Raw genomic sequence first — 19710 nt, 5'->3', positions numbered from 1 at the left:
CTCCTCTGAGGCCTGCTTGCAAATTAGAAGAAGAAAATAGAAACGTGGGTATTTTTACATCTCTTTATAAAAAGAAACAAATCCATTACCTTTTCTTCTTGGCATCATTGTTAATTCTGCTTGCCTACACCACTGGAACTGAATTCATGTTGATCGATTGTATATATCTCTCTACATATTTGATTGATTTCAAATTGATTTCATGTTTAATCTCTCTCTCTCTCTCTCTCTCTATATATATATATTCATGTTTATTTGATAGATTGATTCTATATCTTGGCATTTTAGGCTATGCTCTGCATATCTGTGGCTTATTTTGGAGATCAGGAAATTGTTTATGTCTTGGTTCCTGCATAGCATTTTCCAAGATGCTTCTGGCGTTCAGAGTATCTGCATCTGTCCCAGATAAGCATAGCTGGACAATGTTCACTCTCAAGAGCAGAATCCTCTACCTTTACCCAGCATAGAGACGTAATTCTAAAACAGCCACACCTTTCTTTTTGCCACAGGGGCAAAGCAGAAAGGAATTGATGATGATTTAATCCACCCTGTGCTATTGTGGGAAAAAGATGAACATGAAATATTATAGTCCTGGAACACAAAGCCTTTGTTTTTCTTTTGAATTATTCCATTTGTATCCTGCCTTTCCTCCCAAAGGAGCCAGGGTGGCATTGGTCTTGCTGGCCGCTGCTGATGGTAGTTGTAGTCCAAAACATATGTTGACTCTTCCTGACTTCTGTGGATCGATGGCCCAATTATTTTGTGGCTTAAGACAGAAATAAAAATTATGAATGCGCCTAATCTCCACATATTGTGAAGCTGAGGCTCCAATACTTTGGCCACCTCATGAGAAGAGAAGACTCCCTGGAAAAGACCCTGATGTTGGGAAAGATGGAGGGCACAAGGAGAAGGGGACGACAGAGGATGAGATGGTTGGATAATGTTCTCGAAGCTACCAGCATGAGTCTGACCAAACTGCTGGAGACAGTGGAAGACAGGAGTGCCTGGCGTGCTCTGGTCCATGGGGTCACGAAGAGTCGGACACGACTAAATGACTAAAGAACAACAACAACAACAATTTCCATGGTTCTCTTCTCTTTCACCTTCTCATCTTTCTTTTCCCCTCTCTTCTTCCGCTCCTTATAATGGCTTTTTAAAAAAATCAACCTAAAATGCAATTCCAGCTTGAATTCAGAGGACTTGGTTCTATTTAATCCACGTGCTGTACTAAAACATTCAAAACATAGCCTTGTACGGCAGTGGAGAACTTCTTCATGTTTTGGCTTTATTTTCCAAAGGATTGCTTTTTGGAAACTTCCTAAGCGGCTATATAAAGTAATAAATTACTTTCCAAAGCCCCCCCCCCCACTTTGCTAAACTCAAGCCGTATGTTCTTAGCGAAGCATTTAGGCTTTTGGAATGAAGCTGAAGGCTGAATGTGGTCAAGGATTTGATATGCCAATCTGCGTGACTAGTGGAAATGGACAGCTGCGTGGTGACCAAGAGGTCATTTTCCAAACGAATGCATCAGAATTGGCAACTGCCTGGAGGACAATAGCATCTGGGACGTCAGAGACCATAAGATAACACCTTAACAGCTACATATGGGAAAAAATGTTTATGCCATAAAAATGGAAATCATGCAAGGTGCAGAGAGAAAGGATTAAGAGTACTACCAGCAAAACAACAGGATGCCAATAATATCGGCTGGAGTGAGACAAAGATACTGGACACTCTGGCTGCAGAGGAACGGAATGTGGAAAGAAAAGGAATCTATGGCAAGTGACAATGGCCAGAGAGGTGCTTCCTAGCCTGGACACCAGAGTCACAGAAAATCCCAGTATAAAATTGCCATAAAGTTTGGGTCTGACAGAACAGAAGGCTGCCCTGAATTGCAAACAACTCCCACTCAACCCCACCCAACCAAAACCTAGAGATATATTGAGCTCCTCCCACCCCGATTCTGCACTTGAGTAAGTATGAATGTACTGTCATTAGCATTGTGAGCAAAATTAGCATTGTAAACTTGCCATCCTGGTGTTAAGAATTTAAGAGGTTAATTCATTACTGCCTTGAACTTCCTTCTCCGCAAGATTCCTGCTCCCTGCCCAGTGACCTGATTGCCAGAGGGGATTTCAAGAGATAAAATGGCTGACAACATTGATTTGCTAGCAATTAAGGACCCCAAGTTCATTGTTTCTAGGAACGCACCAAGTCCTGGCCTCAAATCCCACCTGCTTTGAAGGAGAATACTTTGCCTTCTGTCTGCTTAGCCAATAAATCCCAGGTAGAAAATTGGCACTAAGGCAGGTCCTTACATACAAATTCTGTTTTTCATTCTCTTGTATATTGTCTGTAAACTGTTTATGTAGGAAGGCTAATGTAAGGAGCAAGTGGAACTCTCCCTCACCCCCTCACTTTTAAAAGCAAAGTCAATATGATGTTATCTTTGGGGGTTAATTCAGCATCGTGATATGTCGGCACATAAAAAAATGAAGTCTTGTAGCACTTTAAAGACTAACAATTTATTTTCTGTCATAAATTACTGTGGACCCTTCAGGGCTTCCTCCTCGTGCTCCAGTTTTCCTGATGTGGTGGAAGTGTGGTTGGCAGTGACTAGAGAGAGGAGCAACGCCAAAATCGTGGAGCATCTTACCCGTTAACATGTGGCTGGCAGCATCTCTTCGAGTTTTCAAGACCTTTCTACTCCAGCAGGCTTTTGCCTTGCAAGGCTACTAACAGTGATGGCTGGGTCCCATTGAGACTGGTACGGTAGAAAGCAGGAAGGCCCAGGGGAGGTGAAGGCAGATCTAATTCTAGTTTTGTCCCCAATCTCTTCCCTGATGAAGTCTACTAAGGAAACAGTGAGACGAGGGAGGAGAAAGCTAACAGGCAGCGCCACCCTCTGGCCTGGCTGTAACTAAGAAAAACAGATTGAGATTAGCAGGGCACCGTTCCCATTTGCCCTAAAGGACCAGACTCTGTTGGTCATTAATGGTTTTAAATACGGAGAATTGTTTTATCCACCATTTCTGCCTCTTTTGCATTTTGCCAGTGCTTCAGTTTTATTGTGCGATTGTAATTTTCATTGTCGTAAACTGATCTGAGTGACGCGTAGACATCAGAAAGGTGGGGTAAAATGATTTAGAAGTGGGAGGAGTGGAGAAGGGTTTAGGGGTTCTAGGTCAAAAAGGCGTGAAGAATGAGGCAAGCAACCCTCCACTGTAGTCTATTAAAAGTCAAAGGAAAGAAACTGAAAAGGTTCACGGCTAGATGGCTCAGTTGGTTAGAGCATGGTGCTGATAATGCCAAGGTTGCAAGTTCAATCCCCATATGGGACAGATGCATATTCCTGCATCGCAGGAGGGTGGACTAAGATGATTCTCAAGGTCCCTTCCAACTCTACTATTCTATGATCTCTAAGACTAGAAATGTGGAACCTGTGGCCCTCCAGATTCTGTTGGACCGCAGCTCCCATCACACCTGACCATTGGCCATGTTGACAGGGGTGGATGGGAGTTAAGAGCCCAACAATGGTTGAGGGCCACAGGTTCCCTATCCCTGTTCTTCTTTAGGATCCAGGCAAAGATGATACACTGCACTGGAAGCAGAAAGACACCCTTTCCAAACCTTGCAGAAGCAGCAGCACCCATAGTAGGTTACGGGACAGCTTGCACCTTTTCTAGTAGTTCCTGTCTTTGAAACATTAATTACAACATTAAGATTCCTTGGGTGTCATCTAGTGACTCACTGACATTAGGTTGCTTTTAGCACCAGAATCAAGTAGAATTTTGTACTCTGAAGGGAAGGGAAGACACAGAGAGGGATGGAGGAGGAACACTGTAAGAAGGGAAAAATAAATAATATACCTGCTTAGACATCTCTTAGGGGCTATGAAAGAAATTCTGTTTCTCTCATTATCTTGATGAGAACATTCACTTTTGCTCAAAACACAATACTCATTCATCTAATGAATTTAAACAGTGGGAAAGAGGAAAAAGGGGTAGAGTAGTTTTGAAGGAAACAGTCGGAGTTTTCATCAGGAATAGCTAAAACAGATCAGTCAAAAATGGATGTGCCTGGATCCAAACCTGTTAATGCGACAAACAGAGGCACTTCTGCCCATGCATGTGAGCAGTGATTTATTTATTTCCTTCCCTTGTTTCAGCTAGGATTGCAAAAGAAACTCAAGTTTTGCAAACTTAATATGCACTGATTTGATCCGCACCTCCCACACTGATGTGTGGATTAGAACAGAGCTATTTGGTTCTGCTCGTCTCCAAATGCTGCGACACAATTCTTAGCTAATTACAAAAACATATAGAAAAAGTGTAAAACGTGTCTAAAGCTCATACTTGGGAGAGAAAAGGAGCTTTGTATCCTTAAAGAAAATGTTCACAATGTGTGTTTAAATGTGCTGATTTTCAGGCAGGTTGGCTTTTTAAAATATCAAATTATATGTGGAAATAAGACAAAAGGTATTTATGAGTCGAACAGATGGGAAAGTGACATAGGCCCTAAAGAGACAGATTTGCCCATTCCTCTTTGTGGCCCTCAGAAGTCACTTAAATCGCCCAAGGGACTCATTGGAGGGGCATCTGGTGTGGCAGGGAGCTGCAGAAATATGGGTGACCTTACCAAGCACTTAACAGAATTTCCACTCAAATTAATGAAGTTTGGCGCCAACCCAAAGAGAAAAAAACAAAGCAGCTGGTGTATCATTTCTTTAAAACTAAGATTTATTCAACAATGTTAAAATGTGCGAAAATGTTGACACTCCTATCAAAAATTAATGGTGAACACAAATAGCCGGTAGTGCAGTTTTTCTTTCTTTTCTTTTCTTTTTAAAAAACCCAATTAAATTCCCTAGAATGTATAAATAATGGTTAGACCTCACAGCACCCTGTGAGGTTAATTAAGTAAAGATTCATGTAGCCATTCCCCCCTTCCCACTGCAAGGCAGCTTGTTTCAATTTATTTACAGTATTTGTATGCCGCCCAATATCAGTGTTCAGGGGGCAGCAACAAAACACTAAAATACAGTATCAATGAAACAATAAAACAGCAGCATGAAAATGTCAGCGGCAGCCAGTAAAACAGTACAAGATGCACAGCATCACTAAAAGTACACTGCAGATCTGAAATTCATTGCATTAAGAGGCAAAGATTTAAAAAGCCTGGGTAAATAAAAATGGCCTTCCTCCCGCACCAAAGAGAGCGTAAAAGTGACAGGATCTGATCAGACCGAGAGCCAGTACAAGCCTGGCAAACCTCAAATATCAGGATCATGTCAATGAACTATCAGTCCAGATGCTGGACTAAGCAAGTGAAGAACAGTCTTATTTTTAGTTCTAGCTCTAAAGAGCTAATTGTGGAAAGCAGAAAAGACCCTATCTTGTAGCTTGTTAAGGGTATTAGGATTCCCCTCACAGAACTACAATTCCCAGAGTTCCCTGGGAAGAGGGACTGATCATTAAACCACTCTGGCAATTGTAAGTGTGAAAGGAATGGGACCTCTTAACAAACTACAGTTCCCAAGATTCTTTGGGAGAAGCCATGACTGTTTAAAGTGGCATGATACTGCAGATGAGGCCTCAGCCACTTCTCAAGATTCATATGCCACAGTGATTCTTGGTTAATAAGATAGCAGTCGGTTGTTGTTTAATTTTGCAGTAAGTTTTAGTAACAACCTCCTCTTTCATGTGTCTGAAGTAGGGATGAACAGACCTGTCAGACTCAGTTCTCTCAGATTAATATTTCTCCAATCTTAAAATCAGTTTGCCACATTTCTGCAGTAATTTGTGGGTTTCTTTTTAAAACTGCATGAAAATTGATCAGCGTTGATCCTCACACACAGACATTCTTGTATATCGTTTTGACCAATGCACATTTTTTTCTGCAAATATAATCATTTTTCTGCACACTTTCCCCTGATATATCTGTTTCTGTAAACATTGTTTGGCTGGAGAGCGGCATCTCAAAATTCAGTGAGGTGTGCATTTTGAAGGCTGGCTATGTTTTGGATCTTGTAATGTTCTGGAAAGTTCAAACTTAGGTAGGTTCACATTTAAATCCGATTTGAATTTCAACACCTTCAAGAAGTCAAGGTAGAGATCTTGCTTCAGACTAGGGATGACAAATTCATTCAGTTCACCTTTAAAGGGGAACCTACCTAATTTGCACTTTCTGAAACAGAATGAGAACCAAAAGAGCAACGCACTTGCTGAGAAGCTAGCGGACTGGCTCCTCCATACCTGGTCAGTCATAGAGAAAAAGTGGCTATGAGATGCTGTTAAGGCAGTTTGCACCTAGTATTTGCCAGTGTGTCTTGCTTGGGTAAGAGAATGATGGACAGAAAGAAACAAAACATCCACATGCCTCAGTCTTTCAACAAAGGAGTGGTCTTCTCGAAACTGCCTGTGGCTTATACAGGAATTCCTGAACAGTCCCTTCCCTTCCCCTGGTGTCACCGGTCAAGCCTGGATGGATGGGAACTTGAAAAGCCCTTGTGTGGATGAAATTCAAGCACTCAACAGCTTCAAATACACCTTGTGCTGTAGCACCACCAGTCTGACATTATCTTCTATTGCATACAAGGCTTTTTTTCCAGTTACCACAAAGATAAAGTTAAAAAAGGCTTACTGCAGTTCGCTAAGGAGACCGGGACCAGAGGGAACACACTTGCTACTTTAAAACAGTATTCATTGCCACCATGACATCCTTCCTGATGCTGGAAGTCCCCCCCTCCCCCCGACAAAAATCTGGCCACTGTAGCCTTTGTGTAACAAAGCAGCAGAGAAACAATGGGTTCAAATGGTACTTAAAATTTATTCAGAACTTAAAAAAAAAACGCACGTTTTAACCATTTCACACGGTTTTGCCGATTTGACACAGCTGACCATTTCCTAAGCGACAGGCAATCTGAGCAGGATCCCGCACATCCATTATAGGCGCGTAATGGAAAACAAAGAGCCCCAGTTTATTTCCCAAGTATATTTCCCGTCACCTTCTTAGCGTCTTAGTCCTCATTACGCTTCAAGAAAGTTCGACCTGGAGATGCTCCCCATATTTTTGGATCAGCTTCTCATGATTGTGACTGACAGACCACTGCGTCGGGAGATACCTGGGCTGCATAACGTCCAAGAAGTGTTGTCGCCAGCGTCTCTCCAGCTGCATGAGAGAGCGAAGGCCCCCGCGGGAAAAACACTGGACCACTTTTAGGCCATGTGGCATGTAGTTCTCGTTACAAATCCTGAAAGGGCAGAAAGAAAATGTGGATTCAGATACAAAGACAGGACCCCATGGAATTCCAAACCACACACAGGCCTGTTATGCTTTGGCCTCCTGTATGCACTTTATAAAATTATCCGTAACACGAGCAGGCAGGGGACAAACAAACAAAAGCCTCGAGAGGGTGTTGCAAAGAAACAGGCAGAAATGAGAAGTGCTGGGGGTGAGGATCAGGTCTAGCCTCTCTCCATCACCCCTGCAACCTAGACACAGAGCGAAGTTTCCGACTGTACCTGGTTTCCAGTCCGGCTGCTTCCTGCAGCATCTCCGGGGAAACTGTCACAGAGTCAAAGTAGTCCTTGATCACCTGTAGCAACTCCTCCTTCCTGGCATGGGGAAGACTGTCTGCATTCAAGAGAGCCCTGGCGCCTGAGCGGACCTGCCTGCGGATGGGGTCTTCCAGGAGGCGGACGCCCTCCTCGCAACCAATGGGGGCGCCAAACTCCTCAGCCAGCTGCTGCTTGAGATGGTTGTCATAGTAATTGGAGATGGCATGGCAGGAGGTGCAGAGGAGAAGCACGTCGTGGGAGTTGTGGTCCTTCATCTGGATGGGGAAGTGCTTCCGGTACTCGTGAGGAACGATGTTCTTCCTGTTGAGGAAACAGCAGCGGTTGCCAACAGTCAGCTCTGAGATTGCAACAACCCACCGACAACCTGGTCTAATGTGGTATCCTAGCCTGCTCATCCCCGATTCCTCCTTCCTAAGGCAGTTAATGGCACAAAATGTCAGTGTACAGAGCAGCAAAACACAGTAAAATGAGCAAAGCGATAAAAAGGTAGGGTATACTGTACATGTTTAAATTTTGAGGAAGTGTTTTTCAGGGACTACAATCATGCTTGGTTCTAGTTGCATTAAAGCAAACGCAAATAAAAGCCCTTGTCACGGGTCCCTTGGTTTCATCAGGACTGGGCATGGGGTGGGAATCCCAGACAAGGGAAAGAGGATGGAGATGGAGCAGATGGGGGGGGCACCTGGAGGTGAAGAATGCAAGTCCTCCCCCTTTTTACTCTAGATGTCAGGGCTGGGGAAGTACAGCCATCAGATCTCACCGCCACCCCTCCTGTGCAGCAGAGAGACTCCTTAGGAATGGAGAGGATTCTGTCCAGCCAGAGGGATGAGCTGAAGAAACAGGAGCTCGAGGTAGACAGGCAGGAAAGTCTTTTCGTTGAGAGCTCAGGACCACCTTGGTAGGTGGGATCAGTTGCACCTGCCCAGGAGGAGTTGTGCTGGTGCACATGTAGAAGACAAGTCTCATAAATGCCCCACCTCATATGAGAGAGGTGTGTCAAACATTGAGACATCTTCGTAGTTCCTGTTCCTGAACTCTTGACTCGTGGACCTTATGTTTGATTCTGAGCCCATACTGCTATTAGCCTGAGTAAAGATCTCTTCCTTACCCCGAAGGAAGCGCCACCGTTGTTGTGTTGTGGGACAGGAGCCTGACAGCCCTTGGCAGACCTTTCCTGACCAACATGGGGAAGGCCAGAGACTGAGTGGGCAGGGCACGGTGTATGAGGGCATTGTGGGATAGGGCACTGAGTGCACCTCTGCCCCCATAAACAGTTTCAGCAAACACCTGATCCCCTTTCAGCCTCTAGTATCTTGCTCTACCATAATAGAATGCCTTCCCTGGATTACTGGAGAACTCACCGAATATAAGACTCTCTTTTGCCACACACAACACACAGGTTTTCTTTGACAGTCAAGTAATAATCCACTTTAGATTCAGGGCGCCCAGAAGGTTCAAACTGTAGCTTCACAATAAATGGGTCCATGCTTACTAACTCTGTAATGGCAAGAAAAAAGTTGTTAAAATGTTTAATTTCTGCTTACGTGCCTTCTCTAAATAATGGGTTGCACAAAATAATAATGAATGTCTGAAGATGAATGCTTAGCAATGGCAGGGTGTGGTGTATGTGGCAAATCTTGTTTTCCAAGCCAACATCTTCAGCCTCTGCATCTGTTTCAGTGTGGCCCAACTTTAGCCCACAAACCTCTTGTTGCCTTTCAGATACCTTTCATCCCTCACTTCCTTCATCCAGACTGAGGGATCTAGATCCCACATTGGAGGAAGAGGAACAGAAGAAGATAGAAGGGCATCATGTGGCCAGGAATGGGTTATGAAGTGAAGGAGGGCACACTGTGGTGAGCCTCAGATAAGCAACTTGATGGATTTTAATTGGCATGGATGGGAAGAGCATCTGCATCCCAAGAGACTGTCCAACAGATATGACCCAAATGTTGATGCACATTAAATAGTGGGCTGTTTTCCATATGTAGCTGAGCTTCTAAGTCATCATAACATTGGCCAAAAAGCCCAGTGTTGTTGACTAGTAAAATAACAGGCTCACAAACCTCCAATGCCTTTGTCAAGGTACCACTGAGCCTTCTTGCGATCACAAGTGCATAGAGGCTGCCCGTCTGGAGCATGCAAGAAGCAATTGTCATACAAGGGAGATTTTCTGCAAAAACAAAGTTTAACATACATTGCCCAAAATATATAGTGGTAGTACCTTAATACTTCCACTTACTGCACACAAGTTCACGTGTAATAGAGGTAAATAATACTGTCACCTCAGTCTTTGGATTTACTCTGGTGCAAGACCTAGCTTCAACAGGATTTCCTTCCAAGGAAGACTGCAATTTTATGCACACTTACTATGAAGTAAGTCCTACTGAACCTTTGAGTAAACTTTCACAACATCAGCCTGCAAGTAGATGGCCCTTCCCCTTAGCAGGCAGGCATTCTCATTGCCACCACTAACAAGCTGGAGAAGGGCTGCAGCTCAGGGGTAGACCACCTGCTTTCCATGCAGAAGGTCCCTAGTGCAATTTCCATCGTCTGCAGGTAAGGCTAATGATGTTCTTAGTCTGAAACTCGGGAGAACCATTGCCAGTCAGTGCAGCCAATACCAAGCAGATTCTGATTGGGAAAAAGACAGCATCCTATGTTCACAAGTTAACCTGCAGGGCGGGGACTTAATTTTTATCTGGTGCCAATTGCTCACTATTTAATGAAAAACTATACAAAGCTGCAAACAGTTTTACCTGACAGAATATCCAATGCCCAACGGCTTTCGCTTGAGCTTCCGAGGATCCTTTGATTGTTGATTGACAGGGGAGTGTCCATCATTTACTGACTTTGGAAAGTTTCTTTTTTTCTCTGGGCCTCCTGTATTTTCGTCATCTCCAAAGCTACTCCTGTTTATTCCTTTGAAAGGCACATCTGCCAAACCCTGACACATCTTCAGGACTTTTTCCCAACCAGGAAGAAGAGCATATTTACTGCCTGCTGGAAGGAAGGGCAAGTTCAGCAGGTGGAGGAACAGAGCTACTGACACCTGGGCATCCCTGGCAGCATAAGCAACCTGAAGAGGAAAAGCAAGAACTCCGCGTTAGAGTATGCAGGAGGGCCCAAGAGGAACAATTCCAAACATGAAAATAATGAATGCAGGTTAACAAGATAAGGAAATTAAGTTCCCTTATTCTACTTAGAACCCCCACACTCAAGTGTCAACACCAAAGCTCCATGAAGCTATGGTAAAACTGACTTCCAACAGTGTAAGAAAGCACCGTTTCCATTCTGCTGCAGTTCATCTTCCACCAACTGCATTATTTGCCTTGCTGTCTGCTGTTGAAAAATTATGAAACTTACGTAATAAATTATGCATGTTAGGTTGTCACTACATTATTGCACCCCATTCATTTCAATGTAAAGGAAATGCAATTCAGATTGGGCGGGGAGGAACATAATCAATTGCATATCATCTGTGGACTGAAAGCAACATCATCAACTATTGATTGTATTCACTGGATTGATTTCTGTTCTGGACAAACAAGCAAACGCCAGCAATTTCCACTCCCATTTCTGTTTTCACTACAATTTTCTGACATCCTTCCTTGCAACACAGCCACAACTGCTCCCGACCTTCATTTAACCCTCTGTTGTGGCAGCTCCTTATGCCACTCTTTCTCAGTTTTAACGTATTCACATCCTGGCTTAAGCAATGCAGTCCTAATTCAAATCAGTATATATATATTTAAATCCTTAAGATGTGCTTCAGTCCTCCTCATATCTGTTTCTTGCAAAGCCTTGCTCCCATTTTCCCATGGGAAAAATGAGACGTTCCAACTGCCACAGTGAATGACTGCAAAACTACTGTGAGCTGCCTTGGCGACAAGACTCTCCAACCACTAACTACTACCAGTGCAGTGATGAAAAACCAAACCTGTTCTGGAGTCAGTTCCTCTTCTTCCCAGTTGCTGCAGCGCAGGTGAAAAGACTTGTCAAGTTGGTAGCTGAGGATGCTCTCAGAAAGAGCTTTGAGGCTGAGTCCATTTTGGGGAAGGACCTTACTTTAGGTTTTGTAAATGGGAGAAAGAAGAGTTATTTTTTTACACAGAAAAACGAAATGACTTTGGAACAGAATGATGCATATGTTTTTACAACCACTATGAACGTGCCATCTGTGTCTAGAACTGTCTTGGCGAGTGTAACCGCTCACTGTTTAATCTGGGGATTTGACATCTAAATTGTCAGTGTTATTAACATGAAGTTGTTTCACAACTGCAGTTACTTGAAAAACGTAGAGTAACTGTATATAAAACAAATACAATTATTAAAGAAGAAAAAGCAGGCGATCTTCCCTTATGTATATACGAGTTTTCTATCCCACCTTTCTTGTGCCAGTGCACTAACATCATGGAAAACTAGAGCTAAATATTTAGGGATATGGCTGGATGGTGATACGAATAATATTTCAGGGATAAATCATAGCAAATTCATGACAAGTTTAGTGAGTAATTTCTGGGTGACATGGCCCATATCATGGATGGGCAGAACACTGTACAGTTTGTTTTTATTTATAAATATATTATTAATTGCTGCTGTCTCCAATCTGGATGCTTGGCAATGGCTTTAGTAAAAACAACAACACGCACACACCCTGGAGATTTGCATTGCATTCTTAGGTATGGTTACTTGTAAGCAGGTCCCTCTCGGTTTAGCATGCCTTACTCCCCTTTAAAAATGTTTAGGAATGCAGCCTTAAGATCTAAAACATCTTCTGAATTAGAAATAACAGGAGGTATTTCTCAAAGCGCTAATAGTAAATGTATCAAATGTGACTACATTGGTCAGAAAGAGAACTGTGGCTCTAAGGAGAAATAAGGAAAATATGCAGGACAACCTATTTTATAAGCTTAAAGGTAAAGGGACCCCTGACCATTAGGTCCAGTTGTGACCGACTCTGGGGTTGCGGCACTCATCTCGCTTTATTGGCCGAGGGAGCCGGTGTACAGCTTCCGGGTCATGTGGCCAGCATGACTAAGCTGCTTCTGGTGAACCAGAGCAGCGCACGGAAACGCCATTTACCTTCCTGCCAGAGCGGTACCTATTTATCTACTTGCACTCTGACATGCTTTCGAACTGCTAGGTTGGCAGGAGCAGGGACCGAGCAACGGGAGCTCACCCCGTCATGGGGATTCGAACTGCAACCTTCTGATCGGCAAGTCCTAGGCTCTGTGGTTTAACCCACAGTGCCACCCGCATCCCTTTTATATACCGTATTTTTTGCACAATAACACTCACTTTTTTCCTCCTAAAAAGTAAGGGGAAATGTCTGTACGTGTTATGGAGGGAATGCCTCAAATGTACAACCTACGGATTTTCCTCCTCTAAAAACTATGTGCGCGTTATGGTCGGGTGCGTGTTATAGAGCGAAAAATACGGTATATATATGAGCTTGGGGTCTATATTGGGAGGAATTTATGTTGGCAGAATTCAAGGGAAATATTTTCAAAATACAGTATCTGTGGTATATAGGGTGACCCTTTATGCATAGACAAAAAAATAGCCAGATAGGACACAACTTTCCATTTGTTGATCTCTCTCTCTCTCTCTCTCTCTCTCCCCCCTAAAGCGGGAAAGACTGTGATCAGGTGGCCTAAGGGCCCACTCAGTCTGGTGTCCTGATGCCTTTCAACTAGAAGACTCTCCTCAGAAAAACAAGGCACCGGGCCAGCAGAGTAGTATTCTATACATCAGCAAATGTGAGAGGCTTGGAGGAGAAAGGAAAGATCCCAGGCAAGAGCTGGGAGGGGTTACTACCTTCTGCGGGTGGTAAGGGTTAAGATCTACCTTTAAAAGAGGACTCTGTATTCTACTTGTACTTTTCTTAGATGTTTTTCTTACTCGTTTTTTATTTGCATTAGTTTTCTATATTGTATTATGTGTTATGAAAATCCTAACCCCTGCCCCCCCAAATGTGGCAAATTTATAAATTGGGTAATGACTTTTCCCATATCTTCCAGGCATGCCTACGTATTAATCTGTTTTGGAGAATGATTGATATATAAGATAAGTATAAGTGTGATAGTTATAAGTTATTTTAAAAAAACAACTGAGCCCAGAAGTAGTTTTATAATATTATCTGAAGGATTTAGTGCCAGAGACTAATTTAGAATTCCTTAGTAATTAATCTAACTACAGCCAAGTTAACTTACCAACTACAGCCAAGTATCACAAGTAAATGGGAAAGAGGTAATGCTCACCCTGTTTTGAAGTGAGAGCATATGGCAGGTTGCTGTGATGCCGAAGATAATTGGCAGAGCAATCCTAACAGACCTGCTGACTGCAGGCAGTTAGGATGGAGAGGAGGGGTTTCTTAGCTGGTTGGAGAACCATGTCTGTCACAGAGGTCACTGTTACACCTGCTGCTCCTGCCAGCACTAACTGCCCCCAAAATGTGGCATTGTGGGGGATAAATGTAAAGATGATATACAACAGTTTGATTTCCCCCTTTTATTGGGAGTTGTTGTATGCAATATGTGATTAATGAATTTTATATGAATTACATATAATGAATTCTGGGTGAATTTTGTATTCCCCATATATATATATATATATATATATATATATATATATATATATGGGGAATATAAAAAAATTAGTTAGCAACACTAAAAGGAAAGACCAACACTATTCTGTACCAATTGCAATGAATAACACTCTAGGGAAAAACCATGCTAGCATCCGTCTCTGGTAATCATCATTAAAAATAAAATTAAAAATGTGACAACACAATTCTATCTTACCACCGGTGCATGTGTGCGCACACACACACACACACACACACAAAACTTTCTTGCAAGGATACATACTTCTGTCTTATAGCTAGATACCGAAGGTCCACGCTCCCTTTCACTGTTACACCGTAGCCATGAAGTAACTTGCAAGCATCTTCCCAACACCCTACTCCAACTTTCAGGATGCCACCATCTGCCAGAATGTCCAGCAAAGTCTTTGGAAGAACCTGTCCACCTCTGGTCAGCTGGGGCAAGCGAAGAATAGTGCAAAAACCACTGTAAACAGCCAGTTGCAAGATAGACACAGGCGGATCCTTCTTCCCTTTGACTGAGACCTTGAAAAAATAAAAAGATAATTTCTGGATTATGTATATAGGCCATAACAGAACGGAAGTACAGAGTTAATTTTAACAACCTTTTCAGCTATCTAGAGCAAGCCTACTGGGAACATTATGCATTTTCAGTCAATATTTCTTGCCTATCCTAATGTAAATTGATACAGGTTGTATCACCAGTCGTTAAATTTGCAAGCTGACTCTGGGCTCTAAGACTGCTAAGCACTACACCTTGTGAAGCACACAGCTTTCTCCTACTTGCATAATGTATGGGGCTGGCGGTGAACAAGCTCAGAAGCACTCCCATATTCAGACAGTAACATCATGCATTAGCCATTCTTACAGTCGTACTTCGGAAGTGGAATGGAATCCGTTCTGGAAGTCCGTTCTACTTCCGAAATGTTCAGAAACCAAGGCGCGGCTTCTGATTTGTTTCCAATTGTGCAGGCGTGCCAGAAACAATAGCAGAAGCTGCGCTGGACGTTCAGCGTCCCCCAAAAATTTGAAAACCAGAATACTCACTTCCGGTTTTCGATCGTTTGGGAGCCGGAACGTTCGACTCCCAAGGCGTTTGGGAGCCAAGGTACGACTGTATTGTGTTTCAGAACCCTTAGGCTAAAATCCTAGCCAGCAGCTAGTAATTCTTTTATTCTGGTGGGACACTAATCTAGTGCCATAAACCTGTTCTACTTTCTGTCTTTATAGATTAGTTATATTTTAATAGTCTGCCATAAAACATGTGTTGTGATGTATTTTTTAGAAAAACACACACCAAAGGAACCTAGACAACTGCATCCTTTTTAACATCAGTAATAACAATGCAATTGCATTGGTAACCTCAAGACTGGACTATTGTAATGTGGTTGTCAATCATCTGTTTCTGCCCTAAGATGTTAAAGGAACAGACCTTCCCATCGTTTATGACTTACCCACTCACAGTCAATTCCAAGGACTGGACAACGCACCAACACTTTCTGAATAAAGGGTTCCACTTCATTCCACTGCTCTGCCTCAGAAATTACCACTACGTCTGCCCCAAGAATCTTCTCCACCCAGGGGATTGTGGAAGAAGAATGGAGTGAGAGAAAAGTCTCTCCTGAGGTGTCTTCCTTTTCTCTTTCTTGGACTGCCCTTCCTAGGTTAAGTGCAACACAAGATTTGTGTTTCTGACGGCGGATGAGTTTCCAGAAAATCAGGCCTCCTGCTGCAATGCCCAGCAGAGAGGCGACAGTAACAGCAACGGTTGTTTGTCTTGGCATCTTTCATTCCCCATACATCTTCACCTACAGAAGAAATGGCATTATTTAGAGTTGCCTTGTAACCTAGAAACAAAATATTATGGAAAATATATGAAGTCCTAGACAGGCTTCTGGGAGAGGGGACCATTATGTCTCCAATCTTATACCTACTTACCTGGGAGTATGTCTCACAGAGCTCAGCAGAATATGCTTCTGCGTAAACATGCGTGGGATTGTGTCATATATTACTTTTAATTCAATCAAACATGCAACTGAGATGTTCAAGATCTGACAAACTAGCTGTTTAGAGCTTACTAGGTAAGGAGGCTTATAATGATATAACCAACACAGTCTCGACCCAACATGGTCCTTTCCCAGGAGAACATCCATTTTAGGGAAATAACCCAGCTTCAACTTCCTGCTCTTCATCAGATGCCTAACCCCTTAATGACACCATTTCTATTCCTCCAAATCCCTCCTCAACACTCTACTTTGGCACAATCTCCTGGCTCCTTTGCCCTACGGTAACTAAATCTAAGTATGCAAACTGCAGTAACTGTGCATTCTCCATCCAATTTCCCCTCACTCCGTGTCCTTCTCCTTTCTCTGTTGTCTCCCTTGTGTCCATTTTATAGACAATTAGCACTTCAGCATAGGGATGCATCCTCTCATTCATTGTAAGATGCCACATTCCATGGATGGCACTGAATGAATTAATGAATGAATGATACCAAACAGTAAAGGAAATTATATTAATATTTTAAGTTATAATGAGGGCTTACAGCCAGTTAAGTAACTTGGAGTTGCTTGAACAGCCTTTTAACAAAATCAACTAATTAAATTTAAATGAGCATGTAACGCACAATATATACATTTTTGAGATCCTAAGCTCAGTGGAAATCACACATTGTGCATGCTTACTCACCATTACAACATTACAACGTCACAGAACTCCAAGGTTCCATGGAACACAGTTTGTAAAATGCTGGATTAATTAATTCATCTACTGAGTAAGGGCCTACTGTATCCAGGCCTCATCATAACAATCTATCATGCATTTTCTAAAATCGTGCACCTCAAGTTTTAAAATGAACTATTTTAAAAGTGTATTGCTTAGTTGTGTGTGGCTATTTCATTGCCTAAGACGTTAAACTGGTATAGTATTGGTTGGGAAATACCTTAGTATTTTGCACTCAACTTGCAAAAGAAATAGCCCTGCACTTGGTTGTGGAAATCCCTTTTAGATTTTTATTTTTGAGTTTTTTCAGTTTTACAATTACAGCTTTTTTCCATAATATATACCATATTTTTTTTTTTACTTCCTACCCAGCATTTCATGACAGCTCTTTTTACTTCTTGTTTGACTGCATATATATTAAATCCTTCACCCAATTCTCCACACTCTCTTATCTTTCATATTATCAACTGTTGGTCACAAAGTGCCTCCTACCTGGAATTTATATTTAAGGTCCAATTTTTGTAAATATTCCCCTGGGTACTCCCACTCACTCCTCATCAATGTGTCATCTTGATTTCTTATTTTAGATGTCATAGTGACAAACTCTGCATATTCAACTAATTTGTATATCCACTGTTCTTTCCCTGGGATCTCTCTTTGTTTTCAATCTCTTGCATATACTGTCCTTGCTGCTGTTGTTGCGTATAAAAATAAGTTATGGGCTTTCTTTGGTAATTACACCTAGAAGAAATGCTTCTGGTTTCTTGGGAAAGGTAAATATAAATATTTTCTTTAACTCATTGTACACTATCTCCCAAAATTTTCTTGCCCGTTTACATTACCTCCAGACATTTCCAGCACATTTTTTATTTTATTTTTTGGTACATTTTAACCAGTTTGACCAGTGTCAAATACCATCTATACTGCATTTTGTACGTATTTTCTCATATTTGGTAACATGCTGAAAAGTTGCATTGTTGAATTCCATATTTTTTTCACGCAACAATTTCAATATTACACACAATATCAATAGCCCATTTTATCCCTGCCTCCTTAAAAAGTTCATCTTTAGTCTCCCACCCTAACAATACTTTATATATTTTAGAGATTAGTTCTTTATTAGGCCCCAAAATCGCTTTTTCAAATTCTGATCCTTCTTGCACAAATCCTCTGGAAACCCCATTTAGAATTCAATAGAAGTGACAGTTGAAGAGAGGTGTGAGGGAGGAAGATAGGAAGGAAGGAAGGAAGGAAGGAAGGAAGGGCAAACACAATGGGTTTAAGATAGAAAATGGCATTTTTTTAAAGGACTGCTTGAGAGACTGCTCCAGGGTTTTAGCTTTGTCACTCTGTGCTTCCCATGTGGTGGGATATAATAATAAATGTAATAAATATTTTCTCAATGCCAATTTGTGTCTGAGTTGAGCAGAGTGGCTTCAGTTTCCATTTTGAGTGGCAGAGAGACTGCCACTCCATTACAACTGACCAACCTTCCTTATGTTTGTAAATCTTAATAGACTCAAGATAATTGGCTTCCCAGTCAGTCAGTTTCACTACAAGAGCTACCGACTGTTTTATATCACCATTAAGGTTTCTTAAATGGAGTTAATGGCCAGTAAGGTGAGCTTTGCAAGAGGCAAGCCTTCAGATCAGTCTATTTCACCTTATAAGACCTCCCTCCCTCCGAGTTTTAATGCAGGGACTTCTTTTTTTGTATCTGGTGCTTAGTGTTTTTAGGCACTTTGAATGTGTTGCATAATACGTTTTTTATAAAAAAAATATATAATCCGAACACACATATGGCGTTTGCATGTCAGAGTGAACAGATAACAGCTAATAATAATAATAACAATAAAGTAACAGTTTAATCTCTCCCCCTACACCGTGAAACTTTGTTGAAGCTGAGAGAGGTAAGAAAGGCGATGAGTGAGGAAAGATCGCACAATATTATTTACTTGGGGAATGGGATGCACCTTGTTGAATTAGGACCAGGTTCAGAGATCGCCTAAGGAGCGGGAGGGTATCCTAGCTCCACTCGAGTAGACCCGATTAGTCTAAAGCCCCCTTTGCATCTTGAAGTTTTTTATACTAGCATTCTTAGGGCTACAGTCGCAGGCAGAAGCAGAGAGCTCCACCAACCTCTGAACGATATTACAACAATCTCTAGGAAATAAAAATACCACGCGACGAGGAAATCAAACGCAACCATCTCACGGCGATTTCCCCTTCCCGCCAGACCCAACATGCTCGCTTTTTTTTTATCCTCCCCAAGGGCTGAACCTCTCAAGAAACCCGTATCTACTATCAACAAAAGACACGTGCATGTTACCTGCTTCTGTTGCGCGGGGCAGGAACTCCTTCTCCGTGGTCTGCGCGCTTCCCGGAGCCTGCTCGTAAGCGAACGCTTCCGTCCTTCGGGGAGAGGAACGTACACGTGTGTTGCCGAAGCTTCCAGGAACGCAGGGAGTCGCCATGTTGTACGGCAAGTGTGACACTGGTTTCATCTGTCTGGGCTTCCGGGCTGGTTAAAGGAATAGCGCCTGGTGGACGAAGTTCTTCTTAAAACCAGGCCAGCCTTTACTACAGAACAAGTGCGGTTGGGATTCACTGGCGTGTGTGTCTTGCGCGGGCTGTGCAATCCTATACACGCGTCAAATGTGCTTCGGATCGCACTAACCGCGCTTTTAGAGTGCGGAAAAGGAAGCAAGCAGCCCGATCCTATCACGGTTTGTTTGGAACGAAGTTAATTGTGATGGGGTTCAAAGGAAGCGCCCGTAGGATTGCATCTTTGCACCTCAGTTT

The 19710-nt window shown here is 42.5% G+C and overlaps 1 protein-coding gene across 1 annotated transcript; it reads right to left on the bottom strand.

The window, feature by feature from the left end:
- Positions 1-6808: 6808 nt before the first annotated feature.
- Positions 6809-19394, bottom strand: EXD2 (exonuclease 3'-5' domain containing 2). Its single transcript, XM_083398770.1, has 9 exons — positions 19238-19394; positions 15642-15995; positions 14453-14712; positions 11521-11647; positions 10340-10659; positions 9647-9753; positions 8942-9077; positions 7524-7880; positions 6809-7252 (listed from the first exon to the last, which is right to left on the bottom strand). The coding sequence occupies exons 2-9, from the start codon at positions 15969-15971 to the stop codon at positions 7036-7038; spliced, it is 1854 nt and encodes a 617-aa protein (XP_083254896.1). The 5' UTR covers positions 15972-15995; positions 19238-19394; the 3' UTR covers positions 6809-7035.
- Positions 19395-19710: the final 316 nt, after the last annotated feature.

The sequence above is a fragment of the Podarcis tiliguerta genome (genome assembly GCF_965153285.1).
Source record: "Podarcis tiliguerta genome assembly, chromosome: 1".
In the NCBI taxonomy this organism is placed as follows: domain Eukaryota; kingdom Metazoa; phylum Chordata; class Lepidosauria; order Squamata; family Lacertidae; genus Podarcis; species Podarcis tiliguerta.
This window is presented reverse-complemented; position numbering and strand designations above follow the sequence as displayed.

Bases quoted from the DNA above. Each gene is read 5' to 3' on its own strand.
- EXD2 (XM_083398770.1), bottom strand. From the start codon at position 15,971: ATGCCAAGACAAACAACCGTTGCTGTTACTGTCGCCTCTCTGCTGGGC. The intron at 14,713-15,641 runs GTAAGTCATAAA...TATTTTTTCAAG, and splicing joins TTGGAATTGACTGTGAGTGG to GTCTCAGTCAAAGGGAAGAA. The intron at 9,754-10,339 runs GTAAAACTGTTT...TTGTTTTTGCAG, and splicing joins GGCATTGGATATTCTGTCAG to AAAATCTCCCTTGTATGACA.